General features: G+C 39.3%; 3 protein-coding genes and 1 pseudogene across 6 annotated transcripts in view; 3 read left to right on the top strand and 1 right to left on the bottom strand.

Moving 5' to 3' along the window:
- Window positions 1-25,797, top strand: part of DCTD (dCMP deaminase) — a 201,541-nt gene that overhangs the window by 38,428 nt on the left and 137,316 nt on the right. For all 3 annotated transcript variants that reach the window (XM_064417824.1, XM_064417826.1, XM_064417825.1), the window contains exon 2: window positions 16,315-16,410. In XM_064417824.1, coding sequence (XP_064273894.1) covers window positions 16,315-16,410 — 96 coding nt within the window. The remainder of the gene's footprint in view (window positions 1-16,314; window positions 16,411-25,797) is intronic.
- On the top strand, window positions 7,644-8,297 carry LOC135300002 (claudin-22-like). Its single transcript, XM_064419323.1, has one exon. The coding sequence runs from the start codon at window positions 7,644-7,646 to the stop codon at window positions 8,295-8,297; it is 654 nt and encodes a 217-aa protein (XP_064275393.1).
- On the top strand, window positions 9,517-10,966 carry LOC135299195 (claudin-22-like; annotated as a pseudogene).
- Window positions 10,971-25,797, bottom strand: part of WWC2 (WW and C2 domain containing 2) — a 95,100-nt gene continuing 80,273 nt past the window's right edge. For both annotated transcript variants that reach the window (XM_064417816.1, XM_064417817.1), the window contains exons 19-23: window positions 25,079-25,243; window positions 22,488-22,580; window positions 21,178-21,420; window positions 15,617-15,744; window positions 10,971-13,645 (exon numbers count right to left, since the gene is read on the bottom strand). In XM_064417816.1, coding sequence (XP_064273886.1) covers window positions 13,579-13,645; window positions 15,617-15,744; window positions 21,178-21,420; window positions 22,488-22,580; window positions 25,079-25,243 — 696 coding nt within the window. In that variant the 3' untranslated portion in view covers window positions 10,971-13,578. The remainder of the gene's footprint in view (window positions 13,646-15,616; window positions 15,745-21,177; window positions 21,421-22,487; window positions 22,581-25,078; window positions 25,244-25,797) is intronic.

Below are 25,797 nucleotides of genomic sequence, written 5' to 3'. Positions count from 1 at the left end.
AGGATGGAGACAACAGCAATCTGTCCTTACCATGTTTTTATATTCTTTTCCTGCTGGGCTGGATAAAGTTTTGGCTTGTCCTTGCATACTACTGCTGTTCCTGTATGAGTGAATGTAGATTTGCAGGTGTATACCAAGATCAGTAACATGTCTTTGTACAGTCCCATAACTCATGCAGCTACTTCCTTTTTCTACATGGAATTTTGTACAAATAATACAAAACTTGTGTATATTTCAAAATAGTCATTTTCTCGGTATCTCTTCCTGGGTATCATGTAAATTAAAAGTAGACTCTTGTGATAGGCCAAAGAATCAAAAGCAATGCCTGCTCAGCCTGTGAACACAGGTTATCTTCATATTGGAGAATACCAATTTAATCATCTTCATAATTGTGTTCCTGCAGTCAGAACCTGAGCTTCTTCACTGACTTTCATTTAGGATAAGGCATTCTCTGTTTAAATGTTTGAGCCCCTGGATGGAAGGAGCCTTCACCTCTATGCAAACATGTTTGGAAAATGTGTGTTATTTTGCAGCAGATGCTTAGTACCTTTCCAAGATACAGTCATCATCAATTAGTAAAAGTAGAAACAACTATCCCATAACCATTGCAGAGGCACAATATTAGAAGTGTGCAGGATTTCTCCCTCTCTGGGCTGATGTGAGACGTGGGCAGACATTGTCTCAATCTCCCTAGCAGCATTCATTGGAACTCCTGCACGCTGGCTTGTCTCAGCTATACCAGGTTTTGCAGTATATGGGGCATTACTCGTGCTGGTGGATTCTGTGCATCACCCCTTTCACCTCTGTGGGCAGTGTCTGACTCTGAGGGTGCTGCTGGGTGGCTGCAATTGGGGAAGTGAAGGGAGGAAACTGCTGTCCTGCCTTCCCTCCTTCCATATATCCATTCTTTCCACCAGAGCAGCCATGGGCACCTTGGCTGGACTCCCTCCTCCCTCCCTGCTGAAGGAACCTGAAGAGACAGTGGCCTTTCAGCTTTTCTTGATGTAAAGTGGAGAAAGTGGGAGGGAGTAGAAAGAAGGTGGTGAGGATGAATGTGGCAGAGGACACAGTAAAGTGTATATTTAAGCTTTAACTAATACTGAAAATGTTAGTGCTTTAATTTGTTAATGACAGGATGTCGTGAACTCTTTAAACAATAGGTTTGCTTAGATAGATTTCGTTACTGAGGGGATACTTAAATTCTAATGAAATCCTGTGAGGGAAGAAATGGAAGCAAAGCTGGTTTGTTTGGTTTTTGAGTGGTTTTTTATTTGTCTGTTTTGGTGGTTTTTTTTGTTTTGTTTTGGTTTGGGTTTTTTTTTGTGGTGGTGGTGGAGGTTTTTTTGGTGTTATTTGTTTTTTGGTGGCTTTTTTTTTAACCAAAAAGATATTGTAGTGTGAGAGAGAACAATTGCTTGCTAGGAAAGATCTTCCCTTTTTGCATTTCCTAGCTCTCTGAACCTTAAAAGGCAAAGAGCAAAACCAATTTAATTCTCTAGAATCTAAGGAAAAATTATACTTCAAATAATGATAAATTTGTTCAAGTTTTTTCCTCCCTTCCCCTCAAATCTCAATATGGCAGATGAGCAAAATGCTGTAGGGTGCCCCACACTTCCTTGACTTACACTTTGTTACATTCTGGCTAGATTGCTGTTAAAAGGTGTGTGCAGTCATCTAATTTATGGTTAGCAAGTCTGTATCACCTTTGTAATCCCAACTGTCGTGCAATAACAATTCCTATGTAGGTTCAGCTGGGAAACTATAAGTAATTTCTCGTAAGTTTACTGATAATAAGAAATCTATCTTAAAGAATGAGAGAAAGCTTATTATAATAATTGTCTGCAGATGTGAAATGAAAAGCATTATAGAAATATATATCTGTAACACTCTATTAAACCAGAATCTCCCAATGAGGGATGCATGGTGATAAATAAGCCCATGCATTTCACAGCTCAGAAATTAGTTTCTTAGACTTCCATCATTCAAGGAAATCACATTCCAATCACTGCTCAACTGACATGAGTTTTCATACTTACAGTAGTCTCCTGTATTGACAGTATATCAAAAATAATTCTCTGAAGAATAAGGCTAATTTTCTAACCCAGTCAACCCTCACTTTGAAGTTTGGATTGGGATGGTAATGGAAAAGTTTCGCAAAGGTTGAAGTACTGAGCCTTAAAGCATTCTTTATTCTTCCAGTGTAATGATGGCAAATCTACCCTCTCTCATTTCAATGTTTTGAATAAGTCCCTAAAGCAGAAATCAGCAGTTTCATGTTGCTGTGCTTGACTCTTTCAGTGCCTTTCCCTTCTGGATTTTGTGCAACTATCATTAGTTCTACATGACATCCTATTTCAAGGTTTTGATTGATCTTACAGAAGTGAAACTGTTAGCAAGGTCTTTCAATCACAGAAGTACATTTCTTTTGCAAGCATAACAGGCTCTTGCTAAAGCTGCTTAATGAATTACAACCAGTGTTTGAAGAGGGACGGTATGCAGGCTTGGGAAGTCCCTGCAATACTGAAGAGCAGGGAATATGCCCTTTTGAAATCAGGACAGTGATGGCTGTACCCTTTTCCCACATGAGAGGGTTCTGCAGCCCCTTCCTGGCTCTTCTGAAGGTGCCGAGTCCTCACCTTCTCCTGCTGTGCTCAGCCCAGCCCTGCCTGGCTGTCTCTGTGCTGGCCTGGCAGTGTGGAAACAGCATCTGCAGGGGCTGCACTGCTGGGATGTCCTTGCTGCCTACACTGTGGGGTTGGATCAGAAGAGGTGTTGTGGCCTTTGTTATGATTTTCTTTGTCTCTGCTGGACTGTCCCATTCTGCTCTAAATTGTCCACAAAACATTCAGTTGTTTGGTTTTATGACTTTGCTCTAGCAGTGTCCTAGCATTCACTGAGTGGCAGTGTCTTCAGATATAATACAGAAACAAATAATGTGGTCTTATAAATCATCACCTCTAAATATTGAGTTCAGTTTTTAGTGAAAGTGTAATGACACTGTGAGCTAACTGTGTGTGTTTAAAGTTACTCTCTTTTTTCCCTTTTCAAGATGGAAATTGTCATTATCTTCATAACTGGCATACCCCTCTGCCTATTGCCTCTTACCTGCTTTCACAATGGCTTCTAAGTGCTTAAGGCTGCTGTTGTGGATTGCACTACGGTTCAAAAAGAAGTATAGCAAGTGCCACTCATACATTAGAGTGGGGAATACTAGTGGACATTGTGTTGCTTTGATTCACTGAACTTCTCACATTACTACACTTCCCCTTCCAGCTCTGTGTGAGGCTGTGTTGTCCAGCTTGGTACTGTAATTCCAATGGGGGAAACAGAGGAACTCAAACAGAAGAACCACCATACTAACTTTAAGGAATTACTAAATAAAATTTAGATTAGTCCACATCATTAGGAGGTCAAAAGTGTGACCTGCTGTCACTCTCCTGTGAAGTTTATGACTCTCAAGATTTGGAGACATACAGTTAGATACTCAAGGAGAAGTAAACTTCTGTACTGTGATGCTCTCTGAAACATCCTGAAACATTAAGCTCTACCAATACAAATAATAATTTTTGTCAAATTTCACTTAAATGCAGATGAGAGTAAGTCCATATGGATAGCAGTATGGGTTGTGTTCTTTGCTTGGTGTTTCTGTGATTTCACAGTGCTCTGAAGAGCACATTGGCTATGCAAACCCAAAAGATGCTCCAGCTTCACAAAGAAATGGATTCCTAGTTGGGTAAGGAAATGTTAACTTTCATGACTTCCAGATCAAGCAATAAGGTGAAAAGCAAAAGACTGCCAAGCTGAATAAATTAAGTCACTCATAGTAAGATGCTGAAGACACTACCTCACCAGCTTCTGACAGCAGCTGTTTTACTGGCTGTAGCTGAGATTCTGCCATAGAAAATCTAAACACTAGCTCTTATTTCCTTCTTTTGCACATATGTCATAAGATGGGAATCTAAAATTGAGAAACCTGTGAATGATTCATGAAAATACTTAATATTTAAATGAGCAACAACAACAAATTGGGGAACTCCAGGGCTATCTTCAAATTAGCAAAACAACAGCAGTGTCTGGGCAATGCTGCTGGGTACAATTGTACTTCATATGAATACACTTTTTGGACAACTAGAGAAGAATAAATAAGCCCACAACATGAACATGCTTTACAAAGGAACTGAAACTGTAGGAAAGAGCCAGTCTCATAATTCTGCTTTTGGGGGCTTAAATTGCCTAATCAGATTACAAAGTGGTAAATCTCATATTTCTTTTCACTTACACTGACCATTAAACATTGGGACAATTGTATCAGCTCCAGAGCTGTGTAAAGACAGCAATTCTCTACTAGTCTTTGCAGGGGGTAAAGTGTTAGTGCATCTATCCCTGGCTGTGGTGGTTCCCAGAAGGATTAGTGCAGTTTTTAAAGAGTAGGTATCACTTGCAGTGAGATTCAGAATCCTTGTGTTCAGCATGAAATGGTTTTATGGGGAGTAAAAATTTATTGCATTTAACTACATAAAATTATATGCACAATGACCACCCTGATTCTGCTTTAGTCTAGTCAAAATCAATTTGCAAAATGATGCTTGAAGCTAGTTTGAATGAATGATGTGATCTCCAGTACTTGAAAAGTATTGCTGAACCTGTAGGAACCTGATCATGACCTGTGCTATATACTTCACAAGCATTATTTAACCTGTATAGGCTTCCATAGGCTGGTATCCCTGTATATTATACACCTCAGACTTTAAAGTCTATACAGAAAAAGGAATGGGGGAAAAATGCTCTAAACGCAGTCAAAAATCCCTCTAAATCCATCCTCACCTTCCTTCCCTGAAAGCACACTGGTCAGTGACAGCTGTACCTGCTCTTCCTTTTCCTCTTGACAAGCCTGTGTTGCACAAGCACAGTGCTTGCTGCAGAGGCTGACAAGGGGAGCAGGGGCACAGCTGTCCTGGGGCAGCTCTCTTGTGCATGGGCCCCCTGCCACTGGCTGCAGAAGTTCCTGGCAGGCACCTTCCCTGCCCTGCTGGCCTGGGAGCCATCTTTCAGTGGCCATCTCCACTGACACCCCCTGAGATGATCTGTTGTTTCAGGCTGTGCAGATGCTGGCAGGTGTTGGCTGTCATGACTGTAACAGTAAATCCTGGGCTTATGTTTCCAATTGCTCTGAGCAGTAGGACAGAAACTGATGGGAGCCCAATTCTAGCCCTTCAGGCTTTGTAGTAACTCTGACACATCTGTGCAGGAACAAGTCCACCAAATACAATTATTCTGAGAATGAAACATTTTTAGATGTAGAGAAAAGAAGTAACAGTGGGGAGGAAAAGTGTGAAAGAAGAACAAGGGAGATAAGACTAAGGCAGTGACTGACCTAAGAACGTACATAGTCCAGCTGTGGTTTTTCACAAGATCAGTAAGTTCCAAGTAAAGGCAGTTCAGACCTTGTTAGAGTCCTAGTGCCAAGGCAAGTGCCACCTTCTCCTGCCCTCCAAAATAACAAGAATTGCATATAATCTTATCCAGAATAGTGTAAGGAAGCTTTTCTTGCTCAAAGTTAGTGCATCATTAATAGCAACTTGCAGAACTTAATTGGCAGATCCTACTAATGCAGCAGTTCCAGTGCTTCTGATGGCTATAATTTAAAGGTTGGTATACTGTGCCTGTCGTAGTCAACATTTGCAAAATGGATAGACTTCACAGACTGGATGCTGTTCCCAGATTATATTGATTGTTGTAATCAAGAGCAGAGAAGAAAATATTAAATGTTCACAGTCAAGAGAAGCGCAACAGGCTTCCATAATAGTCTTTCAGTAACTGTGATTTTAAAGTCAGATAAGCATGCAGCCCCTGAAGGAGCAGAATCACTCCTAAATCATGGTTGTTTATCTTAAAAATTATTTAAATGGTGTTATGGAGGTTCTCATTGAGAGTCACAAGGATTTCCAGAACTAGCAGTGCTCCTCTGAACAGAGAAAGGGGACAGAAACAACACTGCCAAATATGAAAATACAGTCTGGAGAATGAATGAATGAATAGAATGCAGGATTGATCTATCTTATTTTTCTTTTGCCCTGTGGATAGCCAAAGTTACAGGCTAGCTTGCAACACTTTGTTCCCAGTGTTGTCAGTTATATCCTTGGTGATTTCTGGTTTTGTGCATAGTAATTTTTTGATCAAGTATAAACTGTTGAACTAAGGGGTTGGTACACAAGAAAAACAGAAATAATCTTTCTGGGGATTTTTGTTTGGTTGGTGCTTCACAGCTTGTGACAGGAAAAAACCAAGGGTTTGAAATTAAGACTCTCTATAAAAATGAGGAAGAAGAGATCATCTCACAGTGGCAGTTCTTAATGATACCCATGATGATGATTCAGGATTTTGGAAACCTTCAAAATCAGTGTTATGTTTTCCTATCACATAACCCATTTTAAGCAACTGAGAATTAAAATATACAGATAAATACATTATCACATCTAGGAAATGAAATCAAGAAAGTCTGGAAAACATCTCTGGGCCATACTCTTGTAGATGTGCTCATGCTGCTCAGCTCCTTCCAGACAGGCTGTGCTGTTACATGTGAGAAGGGAAACAGCAAACAGATGTTCTCCTTCTGACCCTGTAGACAAGCACAAGGTTAGCTGACATGAGAGCAGGAAAAGCAGAGTTTCCTAATGGGGTAATGGCATAATGGGATCTTGCTTTGATCAGAAAGGTGTGCTAGGCATTCCTGGCCCTGGGAGCATTGAGTGCCAAATGTTTTTAGATACAAAGTGAATACTCTGTGTGCCATCTGGGACATGGGCTTTAGGAAAGGGGACACTGAGCTGCTGTAAGCTGCTACCGTGGTGTTGTTGAAGTCCTGGGGCAGGTAAAGTTTACGCTGGCTGATGATCTGCCCGGGTTCATTATGGTGGAGGGCATGTCTAGGATTTCATTTTCTACGGTACTTTCACCATACCCGTCTCCTTTTCCCCTTAAGAGTCCGTCAAAACAAAGCCCATTTTAAAAGAAATGAATGTAGAAAATGTGAAACATAAGGATCTTTTACAAAGTGTCTTTTACAGTGCTGGGTACATAAAACAGGGCAGTGGAAGATAAGCCATTATGTATGTTGAGGAAGCCTAAGAATAAAGATTATAGGCAAACAGTCTACCTTTCTTTACAAGGCCTTGATTTACATCCCTGAAATCTCAAATTTAGCTATTACAATGAAGTCCTGTTGCACACAGAGCTGCCTTTTTATCACCACTTAAAATCTAATTAATCCGTATTGAAGCACAAAGATTTCTGTTGTGTTTTAGGGTGAGGGGTCATAGAGCCCTCTTTGTTCATCCTCAGGCTTGTAATCATCAGGCATTGGGATATAATTTTACCAAGCAAATTGGAAGGTAACAGATCAAATCCTTATCGGAAAGCCTAACTCATGGTTTAGTGAAGTCCTTCGTCCTTTATGTGAAACTTTATATTCGTGAAGAACAAAAAAGTGTTTCAGAGCTTGCAAAGGGTTAATAGCAAGGGCTTATATTTGGGGCAGCAGAGACCTAAAATCATCACAGCTTCCACCATCACTCAAGGTAGCAGTTGGTACAGAATTGCTGGGGAGACCTTTCTCCTCAAGCTTTCAGGACTCTGCTCTTACAATGGCCTTAGTCTATCAACCAGTGATGCAATTAAGTGGCATATTGGTCTCTCTGTTGGGATGGGTCCTGTCCTGTCTCACCACCTATCTACCCCAGTGGAAAAACCTTAACTTGGAACTAAATGAACTGGAGATCTGGACCATGGGACTCTGGCAAGCTTGTGTTGTCCAGGAAGAAGGAGGAATGCAATGCAAGGACTTTGATTCTTTCCTAGCTTTACCTCCAGAGCTCAGGATTTCTAGGATTTTGATGTTTTTTTCCAATGGATCAGGGCTTTTGGGCCTTTTGCTCTCAGGATTTGGGTTGGACTGTTTGAAAATTGGTGAAAGACAACAGGAACAAAAGAAACGGTTGTTGCTGTTTGGAGGAATGCTCTTCTGGATATCGGGGATTACAGCTATTGTCCCAGTTTCCTGGGTTGCCCATGCCACGGTCCAGGAATTTTGGGATGAGAATATACCAGATATTGTACCCAGGTGGGATTTTGGGGAAGCTTTGTTTGTTGGCTGGCTTGCTGGATTTTGTCTTATATTAGGAGGATCCCTACTTAATTGCACAATCTGTTCTACTGAAGCCCATCCGTCTTCAGTTCATTATGCAGTAGCAGAACAGCAGGATCAGTGTCAATGCTTGGAAACTGAAACAAGGCCTTAAAATGGGAGTTTTTAAGCAGTACAGCAATACTGCCCTATCTTTTCCAAACCCTAGTGCAAGCCAGAAGCTTGTTCCGGTAGTAATTCAAAGGACGCCTTGTTATCCAGCCGATTTCCCAAATTTATGTGTGTTTTCTCCATAAACTGGTATTGGAAGGTGGTGTGTTTTCTCACCTGTGGAACTGCTTAAAACTGCTTCAGAGCAAAATGCTGAGGTGTTCACAGACTGTACAGAAAAGGTGCTTTTGCTTCCTTAACTGCACTGTAAAATCCTGAAAATGAATATGCATGTTCTCTTACAGCTTGGATTTTAACCAAAATGTGCTTCCTTTTTCATGTAACCAGTAAAATAAGCCCCAAAGTTTGACTCCCTGTTACAATTTTCCACTTGACTGATGCAGTGATGTATGAAGTTAGAGGAGACGTCTGATCCTAAGCAGTCTGAATACCTGCATTGCATCAAATGGTTTTTCTGTGTATTTGGAAATAGTAAGTTTCTGAAATTATAGCAACCTTTGCAGCTGTCTTTTTGTGCATGGGGTGTGATGGTGTGGGTGCTTAGATCCAGCAAGCTGTGTTTTTCCAGTCTGCCACATTAAACTGCCCATACAAGTTATTCTGACACCTGCATGCTTTATGCACCAAATATAGGCAGAGAAATGCTGCTTTAAAAACCAGTGTAGCTGTCTTCCTCTGACCAGATCTTGAGTCATTATGCATCCTATGCAAGGTCCCTTAAGTTCTATTCCCTCATGTTTGGAACATGTTGCTTTATATTTGACATTAAATGCATGACGTTTAACTGGCCACAAAGCACATGGTATAATTTACTCTAAGTGGAAGTGCATCAATGTGATATTAGAACTTAAAAACAAACTGTGAGATGCCAAAATCCGCAAAACTGCTGTAATGCTTTAGCTGATTGATAGAAAACCAAGTATATGCTTTTCTTAAAAAAAAAAAAAACAAACCAAAAAGTAATGAAAAGTGAGCCCAACTGTGGCCACACCATTCTGCTACTGCTTTACCACACCACATCCCACTCCCCCAAACACTGCACATGGAACCAGGCAAAGCAAAGCAGGAGGGAGGGGAGAAGTATTTCATGCTTCATAAAGCATCGTTTTAACTTGTGTTTATATATGACAGAGTATGACAAAGAACTGAGCTGAACAGTGCCTGCAAAAGCCAATGGTTTGGTGCTTCTGTGATTGCAAAAAATGAACTTGGCAAGCAGACACAGGCTACTGTTAGCTGGATTTCTGTTGTCTGTGCTAGGAAGGATTTTAACAGATACCTGTAACTACTTACCAGGCTGGGAAAATCTCAACTTGGACATAAATGCACCAGAGCTTTGGAGCATGGGACTTTGGCACATGATGTAAGAACACAGTGTAAAGAGTTTTATTCTTTCCTAGAATTCAAGATTTCCATGATTTTAGTAGCTACATAAAATGGACTAGGACTTCTGAGCCTTGTGACGTCCAGTCCTGGTTTGGACTGTAAGATGGAGGCTACAGTGCAGAAGATAAGAAAAGCTGTTACTACTTGGAAGAATACCCCAGGTGATATCTGGAGACCCTCCCCTGCTTATACTGTAATGCAGGAGATTTGGAATGGCAGCATCCCAGAGATTCTGCCCAGACAGGAATTAGGGGATGCACTGTTCAGTGCTCAGTTTGGTGGATTTATTCTAATTCTAGGGGAATCTCTACTCCTCTCCACAATCTGTTTATCATCTGACCATCACTTAGAAGAGCAGTATCCAATGGCAGATATACAAGATGCCCATGGGCATCTGGAAATTGGAAATTGAAGATGTATAAAAGGGCAGCTATCAGGTTTTCTACCATCTTGCTTGCATTACAGTAAGAGTCAGAGACCTGCTGAACAGACAGGTTACTGTTTACAAGAGCAGGGGTGGGATTCTTTCTTACCGAGCAGTTCCTTCAATCACTACTTGCTTCCACTTTTAATTACATGAATTGATGGGCTATGGCAATTTAAGCCACCACTGTATTTCTCCCAAGTCTGATAAATGGCAGATTTATTTTTGTGGTACGACTTGGGGGAGGGAGTATAAAATTTTTAATCTCTAGGCCTTCATGGAGACTTGACCATATTTTAAATGGCAGAACTCCTACTGGGGCTGCTGCATGTATTTTTTTACAAAAGAATATTAGTTGAAGTCTGAAAGAGTTTGTATCAGCAGTTCACCATGCACTACAAAAACCTAATGCAGTTCAACCTTAAATGAAGTTTGCTGAGCCTGTATCATTTACAGTAAATGAGATGTTCTCAGACATTATGTAATGTGATGCAAGATTGTGCATCGTGAGAGAGACAGAATATGACCACCTCTGTCCCTGCCCAATCTCTCTCCAAGGAAAGTCAGTATTTCTGGGCAATAATGAACTGTTGTCTGGAGGAGACTCAACCATATTCATTGCAGGTGCAGTTTTTACTTCATGAATGTAAAGAACTAACTTCAAGTATATGAATCAGTTTCCATATAACGTATCCTTACAGCTGTGAGTGATTGATGTGAACTTTCTATAAATTGCCATGATTTTACACTGACAAAGCTGTAGCAGCCATCTGTTTCTGCAAAGACCATATAGAGAGACAGAAGAACAAAAAAACAATTAAATAAAACACTGGTCTGGAAAACAGCTTTGTTAAAAAATGTATTTTCCAATCACTGAAACACATGAAAAGTGCAGAGACAAGTTAATCTATGTAATGTACTTGCATACTCTTACAGACAAAATTAGAACAGAAACACATTCAGAATATAACCTGATTAAATATTTAGTTCAGTCCTGAGCATTTGATATTTAATACAGTATAAACATAGCAATAGTAAAAAGAAAAATAATCATAAAATTATTTGTGTTCTATTACAATTTCTGCTAAACTTTGCTCATTTGGCTAAATATTCTTGTACCAGTAATATTTACTTTTTGATATATTCAACTGCACTGACATTGGTACCTGGCAATAGAACTAATTACATTCGTTATACCCTGCTGTGCAGGATAAATTTCACTTCAAGAGTAATATTTATCACTTTACACTGATGGGAGTTTATTTGTATGTAATATTTTAGCTTATTCTATTGAGTGTTTTGAGTGTGACACACTGAATTAGTAAAAAACCCCCAAACTCCAAGCCCAGAATTGTTAAAAGCTGCCTATAAATATGTTCAACTTTACGAATCTGGAAAATGAAGAGCATGAATATGTCTGTCTCTCATTTTTAAAGGAGTTTTGTAAGCTGAAGCTAGCAATACTTAAGTTTTGACTTCATCTTATGCTTACAAATCAGAAAATAATACTTATTTTTGGAAAATTAGTCAACATTTGAGAAAAACCAGCTAACTGGGCAAGAATTTAGACACCTTTAAGTATTTTTCACAATAGCATCCTTAATGACAAATACTTTTATGGCCAGAACTGAACTATATTAAACAGAACATAAATAAAACTGTAAATAAATAAAAGAAAATCATAAAGTAGACCTCTAAACATCATTCTACAAACACCTTATATAATCAAATTGAGAAGTTGAAACTGTCAACCTTCATTTCACCTCTACATTAAATAATTCCAGATTTTTTTTAATTGACCTTTCAAACATGAATGTTATCTCAAACCCAAGACACAAAAAACAAATGGGGCATTCATAGAGGATGTTCAATCAGTCATCTTGCTTAAAATAGTATGTTTGGCTTTATATTTCAGTGACTGATGTATTTGTGCATAAGAAAACCCTTGGGTGTTACACAGACCTGTCATTACAGAATTGTCACTTTGAATCTAAGACAGCTGCTGCCATATTGTGGTTATATTGTTTCCATTTGCTCAGCAAGTAATTATAACATTTCTGAAAGATGAAGTTCATGCAATGTGGCTTGTTGCTTGGGGAAGAAAACTGCAGCCAGTGAATGAAATACATCTGAGTGCAACATACTAAATAGAAAATAAAATAATTCTGTTCTCTGCAATATCCACCTACTTAGACTGTATCCACAGAAGATGACCCCAACTGCTTTACCAAGACAGGACTGCTTGAACACCTACATCCGATGTTCTGAACTTCTAACAGAAGGCATCCAAGTTGCTTTCTGATAAAGCAGCCTGCTAGGAAGAAGCATGTAAGACACTTGAAACAAGCTGTTCACATCTATTCATTAAACATATGCACCCCTTAACTGCATACAGGGTCAATTGTATATTTTAAAAATTGTTATTTATTGTACCAAAATTTGTGCAGACTTCTAGTAAGGAGCCTTTTCAGACAATGGTTTACCTTACCAACAGGACTTTTGTTGTCTTAGCATGTCAGAGATTTTTTTCTGGTATAAATACTTTCATTATGCATCTTCAGATCTGCAAACCTAGCATACTCCTTCATTATTCCTAGCTGGCAATCAGACAGCCCCCTAGGACAAACAATTAACAGAGAAGAACTCTCTGTTTTAAGAGCACAGTGGGTATAACTATTCCAATTTCAATGGTGGTATTATGAATTTGATTCATCCTCTTCAGAAAGCAGCTGCCCCTTTTGGTAGTCTCAAAGTAAGTTTTTAGGGTTACTTGTCTGCCTTGCCTTTCTCACTCTCCCGCAGATGCAAGAAACCTTTTAGTGCATGTTAAAGTACTGTACATTCACAAAACTAAACTCTGAACTCCGTGTCTTCCTACAAAGTATTAAAAAACAAAACCAGAAGAAATTTATTTTCAGAAACAAAATTACATCGTGGATGATGAATCTAATCAGCAGCTGTAGTGAGGCAGCCTGGATGTTTTGGAAAGGAGCTTACACTTGTGGTTAACTTTAAACTATAAAAGTTACACTCTTGTACAAAAGTATTGCATGGCAGAACAGCCATTTTCACAGTCTGCTCACATGAAAATAGTGAAAAGATAAACAATTGTCTGTTGAACGTAATTTTTCTCAACACAGTGCAGTTCAACAGGAGACATGCTTAGTACTGCCTTTGTTCCTTTGTTCCATCTTTACAAAATAAAAACACAGATGCGATACACACAAACTGTACAAAATCAGCATACCAAAATTAATCTACTTTGGTTTTCTGTTTGTTGGGGTTTTTTGCCATTTCTTAAGCTTACAACAATTCAGTTCACTATATTTTACAAATAAACATATCAATAGTGAATGTAAAATAGAAGATCTTTGAAAGCGCATCACTGGAACTACAAAGCTCATCTGAAAAGAGATGAACAAGTGGAAAAAAACACTTCAAAGAAAATGCATAATTATACATCATCAGCTGGAAGGGCTGGTATACTGATCTTTGCTCTTGTGAAGTATGCTATCTTCTCCCTGAAATTAGAAAAGAAAACAAGGGATTTTTTTTACCATTTGTGGCATGACTCTAATGTCATCTGCTGTAGCGTTGCTAATATTAGAGGATAGTTCTTTAAAACACAGGTTTGGAAAATACACAGAAAATTTATTTACAACAAATGTGGCATTCTGACACAATTACCTTCTTATGCAGATTTATGTAAAAAGCCATTCCAGTTTTGAAAGAGAAAAAATACCAGTATTTAATTAATAACTGCAAAGATAAGACTGAAATATTGTTCCAGTCACTGAATTTCCAATGATGATAATTTCAGTAGGGGGATGAGAAGGCAAAATAAATCATTTTATCCTGACACGGGAAAAGGCCAAGGGGGGAATAGTCATGTCTGGGCAAGACTCAGAGAAGCAGAATTGTCAACCCATTCTCCAGTTGCTTCCCCTGTGCTGTTACCATTTCTGTCACCTATGAACCGAGACATTACTGAAGCATAACAAGTTTACACAGGGTTGCCTAGCAGCAGGCTAGAAAGCAGAAGAGAAGTATGGGGGCTTAAAAATTAAAGCTCAGAAGAGTCATGCTTCTTGAGAGCTTTAAATATGTCTCTCTGTGATTAATCTGAGGCCACAGCACTGTAACAAGTCCAACTAGGAGGCATGCACAATTCAGCCTCCAGAGGTAAGTATTTATCCAGAAGACTAAACCATGTTTTCCACTGGAGATGCTTGAGCTCACATAAAAAACAGTAGCTCAGAGCAAAATCAACCTAAACTGGCTTTCTCTTCCTAGCTGTGTGGTGACTAGAAAATAAAGGGAAATAGAGCCTTTTGATACCTTTCTTGCAGGGGAATGGGGTTTTAGGCACTATTACATGTTCCTGTAGATTTAGGCAGCAGTCTGTCTGTGATGATGCTTGAATGACCAGCACTCACCAAAACACTTTCTCAAGACATGTACAAAAAGTGAAATCTTCAGGACGCTCTGAATTTCAAACTGAAGATAAATAACTCAGCTGTAACACATCTTAGCTGAGGAATCTCTTTCCTTTCTCTCTTGCTTTGACTCTGCATCACTTACAGCTTTGGTTTGCAGTACATGCTGCCTCACAGGCCCCTACTTGCTTATGGATTTTTTCAACTGCTCACAAATGAACGTTAAAAAAAAAAAAGTCTCAGCAGCTGACTTAAATTTCTTATAAAGGAATCCAAAATTCAAACTTGAAAAATGTGTGATAACTGACAAAACAGACCAAATTAACTTGCAGTACAGTTTCTATGTGCAAGAACAAGCACTGCATTTTTCAATCAATAGATGTGTATTTACTTTTATACAGAAATGTGGCCTCCAGGCTGCAAGCCCTGCCACTTACTGGCCAGTCTTTTAGGAATTTAGACCAGTGAGAATTAAGGTTTAAGATAAATAGCGTTCATTATGTCTTGTGCTAAGCAAGAAAACTTCATTAATTGCTTCAAGTAATTGGTTGCTTCACAACCAAAAAGAGAAGGGAAACAAAACAGAGGAGGGATTCAAGATCTTAAAATACTAAGTCTTGAGCAAGGCACAAGCAGTGGCTAATGAGTTTCCTGACGAGCTGTGTCCTGTCCTACTTCTCCTTGAGTGGCCATTTGTTTCAGGCCCTTACCATCACAGGAAGAGCTCCCATGACTTAAAGCCCACTGTCAACCTGCTGTGGGTGAGGTGAGCCACAGCAAGAGTCACACACGTGCCTGCCTACAGCAGATGTCACACAGGGTGTGACACTCCACTCAGCTTCCTCACCACCTCTGAACTGCCACATGAGCAGGTCATCGAGGCCTGGCCCTCTGAAACTCCAACTTAGAGCCATGTTAGAAATCTGTGATGTTTCTGGCAAGTCAAAGCTATCTGGATTTTTTACTAATACTACAGAGCATGTCTGATTATACCTAGAAACAGTTCATGTTACTTCACTACATTAAAAAGAGCACAAAAAGCAGAACAGGCCATACCTGAATGACTGCACCTGCAGTGGCACTTTCTGGCTCTGCTCCCGTAGCCGGCACACATCCTTAGAAGCCTTCCTCATCAATTTCTCAGCACTTAAACCTTGTTTCTGCTCTTCTTTTGACTGTTCTGCCTGTATCAAGAAAATGATATGATAATGAACAACTAGTCATTTCAAATGAACAACTAGTCATTTCAAAGAAGTGAGAGATGCTTCATGTCAAGCAAAACACTTGGCAGTGTCAGGTTTACTGTTGGGCTCAATGACATTCCAGCCTAAATGAATCTATGATAATCTCTATATAAAAGGTCAACAAGATAAAAGACTGACATCACAAGCCTAAGCCATGGCTGCAAAATAAGCTAATGGGGCTTTTCCTAAAAAAAGTAAATAGAGCAAACTCCATGCCATCACAGGTGGGTTTGTAAATTCTGATATTTCTTAGCTCTGTAGTTAAATACCTAACTGCGAGCTACTGATTCTCTTCCCATATAAAATACTTCTATTTCCTGACAAAAGCTCTCAGGAAAGTTGCCTATACCTACTCTAAAGTGACTGACAGAAAAAGCAGGGAAGGCGTGCTCTCAAAATACATTTTCAGGTTTTGTTGACCATGTTAGCAAGGAACATGAACTTTTGTGACTTTATTCATGACATAGTATCTATTTTGCATGAGACTCATTTCTTTCATTTGCATTGCAGAGCCATAAAAAAGCCAAGGCAAGTGAACAGAACACCAGTGGTAACAAGAGATCAAAGGTCCTTTGTGAGCACTGCTGAGCAGCTACATATGCCACAGTAAGTGACTGAATTTCTGTATCTCAGTATTGCCAGCTCTACTACTTATGACTTTACTAAGCATCAACAGGACAGCTGCAGCTATGCCATCCACAATTTCAGCAACAAGATTGCTATTAATACCTGTGCTTTGGTTTTAAAAACGTTAAAAACTTATCAAGGGTTTCTGAATATCCAGTAATTTGAACAGTAACTCTTTTTAGGTGGGCAGTCACCTGAAATTCTCAGATATGACCCCCATTCCTACACAGGTGAGTTCTGTAACAAATGCATTGTTGCCCACATCACATGTGGGGTGCATGGAGTAGACAGTGCTCTTCTAGACTGCAGAGGCTGTCAGACAAATGTTATTTATTGTATTTTGAATTTTGTCAGCCATCAAAATTCAACAGAAGCAGCTCACATTCTTAAACAACTACAAAGTTGTAGAGACTTTAATTTTTGATTCTTTAGAGACTTGAAAATGCTGTTCATTACCTCAAATTAAAATACATTTGCAAGGCTGAAACAGCAATCTTCAAAGCTGGTTTGTGACTTAGAAGTTCACATCCCAGTTCTGAATTCAACCCAGTAGACTACTAAACAACAAAACCAACTAATTCAAAAGAGCTAGTCCATACTATCAGTTTCATACTGGGTAGTTATAAGAAAGCTGCTCACAGCAGGATAGTGGTACCCTCTGTCTGTTGAAACGCACTCTGGTTTCTATATGAAAGTGTTTTACATGAAAGAGAACCACCCTTTCAAAAAACTCACTCAAAATCAAGTCAGCTTGTACTGCTGTTAACTTCTTCAGTCACCAACTCCAAAATAGCCATGATTTTGAAATAAAATTAATCTATAAATATTGTTTCCTTTATTAGTTAGTGAACATAAATTTGCAATCTACAGCTGGTAATGTCTTAATTAATTTTACCTATGTCATTGGTCATATGTTTTACCAGCTCCCCTAATTAATATTTACCATCAAAGTACTAAACATACAATATTACAAAATTTTGTAATTTATCCTTTCCCTAACTATACATGAGATTCTTCTGATTACTGCATTTCAGGTTTAAGAGCATAGATAGCTTTTTTTCATACTCTCTGTTACAATGTATCCTTTTTTCATTTTTGAATCCATTTATTTTTTCAGGACGCTCTAAGAGAGTGTCCCTGGATTTCAGCCCAATGTCTCTAGTAATATGCATATTAGAAGGTATGTACATGACCAGGTTTATATTTACATTATGGTTTTTGAGTGCTTTATATAAAATACAGAAAATCACACTAACACAAGGGACAGACATTCAATAAGTCCCAAAATCTGGCACATTTTGTGGTGATGTACCCCCCCAACCTTGCAACAGTATGATGTCAGATTCTTTAAGCAACCTGAAAATCTGAAAACACTCATTCGTGACACTTATCTACCAAATATAAGTGTCAGATAGGAATCTCTCTATCTGGGCTTAGCTTAAGCTTAAGTTAGTTAGTTTAAGATGACAAAGAAGAAACACTATCAAAATTAGAGCTGAAATGCTATTTCCTGTCTTGTTCTTCCTTGGGTTTTGTACAGAAAAAACTGAATCCAAAGAAAAACTAACTGTACTGAACACCAAATCATTGGGACAAGGACATACTCATTGGTATTAATGACGTGGTTACACATTACTTCAACATAAATGATGTACTAAAAAGAATTAAAAAATATATTTACAGGAACCTTTTTTAGATATAAACAGCAGTAGTGCTTTAGAGTACACTAGGTGTCTGAAAACTTACTTGTATGAGGATTTAAGACTCAAACTTTGAAACACTGTATGATTTCTCACAAACATCCAATCTAAACAAGAAAAAATGCTTCTGGTGCACAGAATTATCTCTGTTTTCTGATCTGCAGGTATTAGTGGGCATTACATACTTGCTGTACTTAGGAAGGTGTGGAAGGAATGAGAGGGAAGGTATGCAGTCTGTGGATCTGGCTTCAAGCAGAGTAACTAACTGCGTGCTAGCAAGCAGCCACTGATTTTTAACATCCCTCACATCTACGGTTTCATTTTTCACTTGAGACTCTCTCAATTTCTCTGGCGTTTCCAGCTGCTGCATTAGTCTGTGCCATTATAATGCCTGCAGGATCTAAGAAATAATCTATGACAATGTTCTCTAGGCTGCTGTGTTTTGCTAACCCAAGGGGAAACACTGACAACACAGTACAGCGCTCTCAGGGTTGTTTTGCTCCGCAGGGGAAGGCTGCAGTGATTTTAAGGGTAGAAATAGTTCTAGAAACTTTGTAAGCACTCTTCAAAGAGGTGGAGTGACTGTGATCATTGTTTTGACTTTTACCTTGGGAAGGAGGACTTCAATGCTGTGCTACTGCCCGCATATATTTTAGGAATGTGCATTATTACTCTTATTGTTCACCAGTGTGTGTAATGGTGTTAATCACTGACCCTATACAAAATGTGACAAACCTACCTCCTGCCTTGGAAGAGCCAGCTGAAATAAAGCACAAATCCAAAGGATTCATAATATGAAATGTTGCAGAGGCATACTCTGTTCCAGAGGGAACAGTTTTAGAATGGGAGTAATTTTAAATTAAACACTCAGAAAATATAATTTCTATCCTGCATCCAGTATTAGATATAAACTACTAAATTCCACATAAATTTAGCTATGCTTCTTTTCTATAAGTTACTATTTTTATGGGTTAAAACTTGGATCAAATTAATATAATGAATTCACATGGTAAAAACCAATACAGTTACGCTAAGTTTAAACACTGCATTATCTTGCCCTATTTTCCCAGTATTTTTAAGAACACTCATCAATGTTCACCCTAAACTCTGCTAGTGTTTTATAGTCATTTTAGTACTCCACTAACTATAACCAACAATAGATGCCAGAAGAGGGACCAGAAGACACAACAAGACATCAGTGTAGAATTGGCAGAGCATGTTGGGGAGAAGTCTTATTTCCTAAGTTATCAGTCAAGGACTTCTTGAAATATGTGGTGCCATTACATGCATTTTTCTACTATGAATTTACCCAATCAATAAATGAATAATTTTTTGAACCTATGCAAACTTGCAGCACTCAATGTTTTACTGAAAACATTTTTACAGTTTCTGAATGTCATGCTATGTTTGCTTGCGTTTAACCTGCCATGTGTTCAATTTTATGTTTCGTGTTGAATACAAGACCATGATTCATTGCTCTCTTCCACCTCACTCATGGTTGTATGGACTTCAGTTTTAGCTACTTAGCTGTTCCTTACACAGAAGCTGTTTCCTTCCTTGACCGTCCTTGTTGACTCTCTGTAATTTTATCATCCACTTTGAAAAGGGAAACCAAAAATGAACTATGTTTATGGTACAAGCATAATAATATTTAGACCTTAAGGCAATGATGTTTTGTTACAAGTATTTTTCTTAGCAATTCCTGTTTTATTTGCTTTTGACATCTGCTGATCCTGTGATGTTTTTGTTTATGTTTTGTCTCTCATGTGTGGAGTACCTCATTCCTAACATTTCCTAACAAAAGCTCAGCTTTGTAAATGTAAATATGAGGATCATCCTTTCCTCTTCTACACAAGGCTATTTACTGACATTTAGCTTTAAAAAAAACAAAACAACAAAACAAACAACTATTGCTTACATACAAGGAGGGCCTCTGCACCTTGTTAAAACTTTCCATTTTTACAACTCTGAATAACCTGGTGTATCAAAACACCAGTCTCTATCAACCATAAAGAGCTAAGGAGCACAGATCCCTCCTGGCTGCCACTCACAACCTCCCCTCAGTGAAAGCTGATTTACATTGACAGACTTGGATGGGAAGGGAGCTCCAGAAGGTGTCTACTCCAATCTCCTGCTCACAGTAGATGACGCCAGAGCTGAGTGGTCAGGGTCTTGACCAGTTAGGTTTAGAATACCTCCAGCTGTGCAGGTTGTGTGGGTTTGTTTTACTTTTTTTATTTGTTTGGGTTTTTAACTCCTCCAACAACCTCTCCAGGGCCCTATTCCCATTGATGATCTCCATAATGATTTAAAAAACCAAACAATCTCCCAAAAACATAATAAAAGCCCCACAACATCTTACTTATTAAAGTATCTTGTTGAAATTTTCCACATTCCAACTTCTCACTGTTGCATCTCATTCTTCTATCCCGTTTCTTGTCTTTTAATCATGTGAGGGCATTCCACCTTATGGCAGTGCATATATACTTGTACTGTTTGAGAGACCATCACACAGAGAACAGAATTTGGCTTTCCTTTGCCAAAACAAGTATGCCCTGCATGAAGAAATAATCCACTGCCTTTTCCCCTTGCACCTACTACTCTAGGTAGTGGTAATTGCTCCTTCTACCTGTTACAATAATCTTTTGGCTACAAGTTCTGTGCAGACTGCAAAGCAACTGATGCTAAGGGACAGAAAGCACATGCAAGTCTGTAAAAGCATGGCTGGGATGTGAGAATTCTAAATTTAGTTTTAAGTAAATGCTATTTTACTACACCAACCATAACTATTACTCCAAATAATAGAGTTTCTAATATGACTAATATTCAAAGTATTTAGAGGGTGTGAGGAAAATGTTACCTCAAATTCTATGTTTAATGTTGCAGTATTGATCAATAAAGACACAGTTTACACTATGTAATTCAGAGATATCATTAGTCAAATGTGAGCTTCGGTAAAAAGCTTTTAACATCATTGAGCAAATTCTTTAACAAATTTATATCAAAGGTAGAGGCATACTCACACATATGTGAATGCTGCTCTTACCTGTTTTTCAGCTTGTTTCAAGAGCTTCTGGAAACATTCATCCTCTAGCACACACAGAGGAAGGTCTGCCTCTCCTCTGCCTTTCATTTCCTCAAGCTTGTGTTTAAGGTCCCGCAAGGCCTGGAGCTCGTCGTTCAGACGGTTCTGTCTTGTGCGTGACACCTGCAGGTCCAGCTCCAAGTCCAGGGAAGTGCGCACGGGGCACTCCTGCGCGGCTCTTCGCATGATGGGCTGGCAAACAGGCTGAGTTGTTTGGGACACAACAGTAAAAATGAATACCTAGACAGGCTGGTGGAGAGTCTGACATACTGCAGTCAGAAAAGCTCAAATTTTCTGGGGGGGATGGGGGTTTACCAGTCTTTTTTTCTGAAGTGAAAAAATTTACCCATCTTGGAATTTTTCTTTAGTCATTAGTTAAAAATAAATGCTCCAACCAAGTGCACAATGATATATTTAAGGTTAAAAACAAAAAACCCATTCTGAACCCTGGGATGACACTGCCGGGAGACACAACAGTACACAGAATTCCCCACAGATGTCATTGTACATTACTTATTTTTGTAAATATTTGCTTTTTCAAGGCCTAACACATAATGTTACAAACTCTGTAAACATGCACATTCTTCAGCATATTTCATGTTATTTACTGTCCTTTCACAGTGACTTTTTGCATAAGTAAGTCAGGCAGGAGAAGAGAAGCCATCTTGAACTATTCAGTATCCCAGACTTTTCTTTCTTTTGCAAAATGTATCCTGCTTCCTGGTAACAAGGCTTCCAAAGGACTATTTTTCTAGTTACAATTGAGATTAAAATATAACTCTCTAAATTAATGTAAGAATGAATTTCATGCAAGAGGCTCTTTCTCTCTTGCCCTTCAATCCTTTTGCTACTTGAATACTTTTGGTGAAGAATCAATTCCCTCTAAAAGGACATCTAAATTCTTGAAATCCTCACCAAAATTTGCTCAAGATGTATATTGCTGGTGTTGACTTTTGTGCAGCATAAGCCACCTTGTGTCATGTTCTTTAACACAAATCCCCTTGACAGTAACTCAAGTTCAACAAGAAATGCCATGATGCTGAGCACCAGTGTCTCACTGCTGGCTTCAGCCATGACTAAAACAACACAGGCTTTCTTGGTGGGGACTGAGACCACTACATTGATATTTCATCATGAAACTACAGGACAGAATTGTGGTACTTGTGTTGCTTTTGCTGAAATACTTAAAATAAAGCGTATCCTTTATGTCATGTGGTATTCCCAGTGTCCTCACAGTTGCTTTTAAACCCTGTGCAGGTAACAGCACATACCCGTTTCACTCTCAGGCTCCGTCGTTCCGTGGCGTTTCTCACAAAGAGAGACTTCTTGGCTAGCGTGGAGCTGTCGCTGTCGCTGCGATTCAACTGCCAAAATGTACATAACAAACAGACATAAAGCACCTCCACGTGCAAATACACCTGCACTGGTAGAACCAGTCAGGGAACCTCAGCCTTTATATACATGTAGGTCATATTCTTAGTATAAAGTTAACAAGTTTGCAACTAGAATAAGCATCTACTCTAAAATTATAATCCTACACCAAGACAACCATTGATCTTACTGAATGAACACTAAGATTCTTTAGGAATGCAAGGAAGGTAACTAAGGGTATTAAGTACTGACAAATCATTGTCTGGCTGCAGATACAAGCTATAGATTTTGCTTACCTGGGGCAGGCTTTTAACAAATTTACTACAGGGAAGGTGAATTACTGTAGGCATACACCTGTCCAACAAGTAGTATTTTTGTATTGTTGTTAATTGTAGCAAGCAAAGGTGTGCCTACAGCTTCCTTCAGAAGCACTTCCTGCTTCTTAAAATTATGTGCTGTGGCTCAGCAGTAGCTTCCTCCTAACTTTAGCATTATTTCATACATGTCAGTGCGGAATGATTGTTAGGTGCATCAGCATCACTAGGTGGTCAGAAGCATCTCTCTGCAGAGTATGTATTTCAACTCTTCAGGAAAGACAAGAAAAGGGAAAAAGGAATTGTTCTGCTAACATTTCAGTAAGCAAAGGCAGGGCCCTAAAGTGTGCTTACACAGGGCTGACTGGGAGCTGGGGGTCAGAAATACAATCACTTGCCATACACAGTACACCTCTTGAGAGACAAATCTGTCTTTTCACCATGAGCCGTTAGTGGGAGCTCACTCCTTGATACAGAGAGGCAGCTATTGTCACTAATGTTCTTTAGGCACTTTTTAAGGGACATTTTCCAAAGTATGAACAGACTTTGGTTCTGTCCATGAGGCCTCAAAGATCTCTGTTCTCTGTAACATCAGAGGTGATTTCTTAAAGCCAGACCATCTCTTCTGATTAGAGAGCAGCTGGCACTTCACCAGAGTGTATCCAATAGGCGCTTCCCTCTCGTACAGCACCATAATGCAAGGAAGGCTGGATATGTCCGTGGTACAAGCCGGGGACTGGGACTGGGGACACTCCAGCTCTTCAGCCCTCTTTGTGAACAGGGATGCAACTGCAGTGCCCACTCTGGAGCCCCCTGCAGTGGGCAACGAGTGCTTCTGACACTGCAAAATACAGATCTGAAAACATGTTCTTTTCTCAGGGTACTTTCCTTCCACACACAATGAGAAATAGAATGGTTTATTCAAGGTAAAGGGTTTTTTTTATTCTGGCTCTTGGCAGCAGGTCTGTAGCAATGTTCAAAGCTACAAAAACCCAATACTCTTCCAGATACAAAAGCCTCAGAAGTTTACACTAACTAAACTACTAAAACAACTAGTTTTACTTCCTGTTGAAGACCTACATAGGCCTAAGGTGATATTTTTTTGCTAATACTACTAATTTCCATTTAGGAATTAAATTCCGGAACAGCAATTAAGATGAAGGCTAGCTTCTGAATTCAGCCAATAATGTATTCAAATTGTGTAAAAATTGTTAGAAAACAATCTGCTATATTTCATTCTGGAGGGTACATAGAATCGCTATTTAAGTATGTAGGTATTGACTAAAGATTCTTTTTTTTTTTAGGCCTATGAGAATCACAGAGAAGTGATGAACATTAATGTTCCCATATGATTAAGGCATATGCCTCTAATTGAACAGGGGAATTAAAGCATAAGTATTACTTTTAAAAAAAATACTTGTATAAATAACCTGTAGAAAGTAAAGATCAAAATAAACTGCCTTTTCTAGGGTATCTGTGATTAAAATCTATAGAGCTGGCAGTCCACGCTTAAATCTTTAAACACATTATTTTCATAGTTAGTTTAGCAGCAGGAAGACTCACAATTTAAATATTTTTTTTCTTTTTCCATGCTACCATAGATCTAGAGAGACTGGAGAACTTAGCTGCCAAAGCCGTGTTTAAAACCCAGCCCTGAGGCAGCGCTTGCACATCTTTCAAAGATGCAATTACAGCAGGATTTGGGCTGCCTAGGTTTAAAACCAGTTGAGATACAAAGCGAGATTGAAAATTGATGACTGAGCTCTTTCCACACTGTTACCCTTAAATGGTTGCATTATTAAAATATGGTAATGCAATGGCATTTTACAGTGAATTCTATTTCATGTTGTAACAAATTGTTTTGCTGCGAGAGTACTGGAGTTGCTGACATGCAGGGAAACACTTTTTGCAGAGAGCCAGCACAGGCATCTGTGTTATTTCTCTCCAATAGGATGTATTTTTGCCCTAGCAGAGGTGTTTTGCAAGAGTATGCAACTCTGCTGAAAGTCAATTCTACTATACATCAGCTCAGATAGGGAAGGACTCTAGAGAAAGCACAGGCTCTGCCTCTTGCAGGGAAAATCAGCACATGACTCAGTGTCATTAATGCTTCATTCCCAAGAAGTTAAATGACTCTTTGGTTAATAGCTCTTCATTCCAAGTGTTTTTGCTCTTACCCTGCAGATGTATTGGTTCCGCTCGCCTGGAGAGAAGGTTTGGGAGCGCACTATCATGCTGCTCCTGACAAAGGGACGCTGTCTGGAGCTCCAGCTGGCTCTGTCCTTGGGCCGGACTGCTGTGTTCTCGCTAACCGGCTCCTCAGTGTTAGTCTCTTTATCAACCTGTGAACAGGAATTGAATGGATAAGACTTGCTATAACCAGACAGATACCCCCACATAGTTTCTGTGCCTCCAGACTTCACAAGCATTCTCATTACCTTGCAGTGGATGGAAAAAGACCAGCGTCAAAAAGCACTGTGCATTTACAGAGAAGCTATTCCACATAAAGAAATACAAAATTCCCAAGAGTATGTGGAGAGGCTTTGAGGGTACTCTTTGTAGCCAGTAAAGCCGAAGCTTTTGCAGAAAGGCCTTTGCTGCTTGGCAGATGATTTGATGCAAACACAGTGCAAATAATGTTTTGCTTTGCCATTCACAGACCTTATAATTATTGCACATTTATATTTACTTTGTTTGGTATTTGCAGAAGAGCAAGGTTCTGCCGTGCCAGAGATCAGAGGTGGTGCCTGTGCATGGATCCTTGCAGACATACTGCCATACATCCCCAAGCCTCAGCAGCAGGGCTGCTTTATGCAATCTCTAGAGCTTCATCGGCCTTGTGAACCCAGGGAAAAGACACTGCTGGCTGCTGTCCCTCAGCACAGCCTGCTGCCTA

The sequence above is a fragment of the Passer domesticus genome, chromosome 4 (assembly GCF_036417665.1).
Source record: "Passer domesticus isolate bPasDom1 chromosome 4, bPasDom1.hap1, whole genome shotgun sequence".
NCBI lineage: Eukaryota > Metazoa > Chordata > Aves > Passeriformes > Passeridae > Passer > Passer domesticus.
Note: the sequence above shows the minus strand (reverse complement) of the source record. Positions and strands in the feature narration are given on the sequence as shown.